The 3,695-nt window shown below is 45.2% G+C and overlaps 1 protein-coding gene across 3 annotated transcripts in view; it reads left to right on the forward strand.

The window, feature by feature from the left end:
• WWP2 (WW domain containing E3 ubiquitin protein ligase 2) overlaps positions 1-3,695 on the forward strand; it is a 173,668-nt gene that overhangs the window by 25,121 nt on the left and 144,852 nt on the right. For all 3 annotated transcript variants that reach the window (XM_017539344.2, XM_017539346.2, XM_017539345.2), the window contains exon 2: positions 924-1,008. In XM_017539344.2, the coding sequence (XP_017394833.1) occupies positions 939-1,008 (70 nt within the window). In that variant the 5' untranslated portion in view covers positions 924-938. The remainder of the gene's footprint in view (positions 1-923; positions 1,009-3,695) is intronic.

Below are 3,695 nucleotides of genomic sequence, written 5' to 3' on the forward strand. Positions count from 1 at the left end.
CAATTCGGGCACCCACCACCACACCCTACAGATTTTTTATATTTTAGTTGAGATGGGGTTTCATCATTATGGCCAGGTTGGTCTCGAACTCCTGACCTCAGGTGATCCACCCACCTTGGCCTCCCAAAGTGCTGGGATTACAGATGTGAGCCACCGCACCTGGCCTACCCATTTAAAGAATTCTATTAGTTGTCTTTTTGTTTTCCCTTTCCTTTTATTTATTTATTTTGCATTATACTTTTAGCAAGGATTACGATCAAATTCCACTCATTTGGCCAGAGACCCTCCTTGAGGTTTTCGCAGAAATTTCTTTCACATGTAGCACCCTAGATTAGCTGTCTGTTGTTTTTGTTGTTGTTGTTGAGACGGAGTCTTGCTCTGTCACTGGGCTGGAGTGCAATGGTGCAATCTTAGCTCACTGCAACCTCTGCCTCCCAGGTTCAAGCGATTCTTCCTTCTCAGCCTCCTGAGTAGCTGGGACTACAGGCGTGTACCACCACGCCCAGCTAATTTTTGTATTTTTAGTAGAGATGGGGTTTCATCATGTTGGCCAGGATGGTCTTGATCTCGTGACCTTGTGATCTGCCCACCTTGGCCTCCCAAAGTGCTGGGATTACAGACATGAGCCACTGTGCCTGGCCTTTTCTGTTGTTAATCTGTGATGTTCTTTTTGAATATATCTTTAATTAGACTGTCCTTCCTCTAGACGTTGCTGTAACAGTCCTGTGTCCTTTCTAATCTATCCCAAGACCTATCCAGTTTCAATAAGTACATTATAAAACAAACTATAGCCTGGTTGCAGTTGATTGGATGTTTATATTTTCTTGCCTCTGTCTGTTTAAGCTTAAATATTAAAATTGAGTTCAGCTCCTCAGTTTTCTTGTCGGATATTCTCTAAACTCTCTTTTCTGTTTGTCTTACAGCTTCACGGTGATGATATGGCATCTGCCAGCTCCAGCCGGGCAGGAGTGGCCCTGCCTTTTGAAAAGTCTCAGCTCACTTTGAAGGGTGAGTGGCACTGTGTGAAGTCTTTATCCTGTCAATGGCTATGGAAGGGGGGAAATCTAACTACACCTTTGTCTGAAGAGCGACATTTTGTGAAATAGCTTACGAGTATAACTATTTATTCCCAGAGGATTGTCATATTGTAGCTGGGACTCTTGAAGAAGAAAGAAAATAAAGGAGCAGGAAAATAAGGCATTTTTGGCTAACAATTTTCTAAAATGGCGATTTCAGCCCAGGCGCAGTGGCTTATGCCTGTAATTCAGCACTTTGGGAGGCTGAGGCAGGAGGATCCCATAAGCCCAGAAGTTCAAGACCAGCCTGGGAAACACAGGGAAACCCTGTATCTACAAAACATAAAATAATTAGCCGGGCATCGTGGTGTATACAAGCTGGTCCTAGCTATTGAGGAGACGGAAGTGGGAGGATCGCTTGGGCGTGGGAGTTTGAGGCTGCACTGAGCTGTGATTGCACCACTGCACTCCAGCCTGGGCGAGAGGGAGAGACCCTTTCCCCAAAACAAAACAAAATAAAAAAAAAAACTGAATAAAATAAAATGGTGCTCTCTTCATGCCCCAGGCTCATTGCTACCTACACTCACTCGTAGGTACTTCATCCAAACTCATGGCTTTAAATGCCGCCGATAGGAGATTGCTCCCCTGGGCTTTTCCTCTGAACTCCCGATTTATATCCAGTAGCCAGCTTTTTACCTTCACTTACATATTTAGTAAACATCTAAAATTTAGCCTGTCTCTAGCTGAGCTCCTGGGTTTTTTTTTCCTCACAGCTGTATCCAACCCATCAGCATATCTGGTTGACTCAATCTTCAAAATGTGTCACTAAAAATTCAGCCACTTCTCACCACCACTAGGTCCCAGCCTAGTCCAGGCCACCACTGTGTCCACCCTGGGTTAAGGAGTTTGCCTCCTGTCCTGTCTCTCTGCCTCTGCACTTTGCCCTCCTTCGGTCACACAGCAGCCAGTGGTCTTGTTAAAATGTAAACTGGGGTCAGGTGAGGTGGCTCATGCCTGTAATACCAGCACTTTGGGAGGCCAAGGCAGGAGGATCACTGGAGCCCAGGAGTTTGAGACCAGCCTGAGCAACAGAGCGAGACCCCTGTCTCTACAAAGAATCAGAGGCTGAGGCGGGAGAATTGCTTGAGCCCAGAGATACGAGGCTGCAGTGAGCTGTGACTGTAACTCCCCTGCTCAAACCATTCAAGGGTGCGCCATTGCACAATACAAGTCAAGGCTTCCATGTGGTATGACCCTTCCCTATCCCACATTTCTTATCTCCTGCTCCTGGTTTACATTCACTCTGCGCCAGCCTCCTTGCTCTTCAGTGAATACACTGGACAGGCGTCTGCCTCTGGGCCTTCACACTTGCTGTTCCCGCTGAGTGGAATGCTTTTCGCTTCCTTACTTCTTTAGGCCTTTTCTCAAAAGCTGTCCTCTTTCTGATCCCCTGATCCAAGGCCACTTTCCTCCTTGACATCATCACATCTATTTTCCTCCCTTTATATTTTTCTTCTCAGCCCTTGTCGCTATTTAATTAATTTATGTCATTTGTTCCTCTCCTTCAGTAGAATGTAAGATCCACAGTAACAGAGATTTTTGTCTGCTTTGGTCACTGTAAACTACCCCAGCCACTAGAACAGTGCCTGACACATAGTGGGGCCCCAGTAAATAGTGCCTGCATGAAAGGATGTTGCTTCAGGTTCCATAGCTCTGCAGTCGTCACAGATGGGAGAGTGGCGCTCAGTATCTGAGCTCAGGCCCCTCAGCCTGATCTCTGGAGGCAAAATGGTATCTCTTGAGAATATTTTTCATGAGTATTTTTGAAATGCAAATGTTATTTATATAATATACTCAGGTGGTTCAAAATTCTTACTTTTTAATATTATTATTATATTTTGAGACGGAGTCTCACCCTGTCGCCCAGGCTGGAGTGCAGTGGCGCCATCTTGGCTCACTGTGACTTCTGCCTCTTGGGTTCAAGTGATTCTACTGTCTTAGCTTCCCAAGTAGCTGAGATTACAGGTGTGTGCCACCATGCCCGACTAATCTTTTTTGTTTGTTTGTTTGTTTGTTTTTGAGACGGAATCTTGTTCTGTCACCCAGGCTGGAGTGCAGTGACATGATCTCGGCTCACTGTAACCTCTGCCTCCCAGGTTCAAATGATTCTTCTGCCTCAGCCTCCTGAGTAGCTGGGACTGTAGGTTCGCACCACCATGCCTGGCTAATTTTTTTTTTTTTTTTTTGTAGTTTTAGTAGAGACGGGATTTCACTATATTGCCCAGGTTGGTCTCGAACTCTTGACCTCATGATCCACCTGCCTTGGCCTCCCAAAGTGCTGGGATTACAGGCATGAGCCACCGTGCCTGGCCAGGCATTATACACATATTTGACCTACAGAGATTTGGTAATACCATTCAAGAAAATGGTGGGTGGAAAGAGAAAGAGAAATAACTATTTATATAATGCAGGTGGTTCTTTTTCCCATGCATTTCTTGAAGAAAGCTGATAGTGTAACCTGTGGGGTGTGACTGTGTGGTTTCCAGTTCCACTGTGCCTGCCCATAGAGTGACCCTAAAGTTTTAAGGTATATTTTTAAATGCATCAAGGCCCTTACATGTAGGCCAGCTATTTTATTTGGTTTTTTTTTTTTTTTTTTTGGGACGGAGTTTCGCTCTT

Source organism: Cebus imitator, unplaced genomic scaffold, assembly GCF_001604975.1.
Source record: "Cebus imitator isolate Cc_AM_T3 unplaced genomic scaffold, Cebus_imitator-1.0 Scaffold118, whole genome shotgun sequence".
Taxonomy (NCBI): Eukaryota; Metazoa; Chordata; class Mammalia; order Primates; family Cebidae; genus Cebus; species Cebus imitator.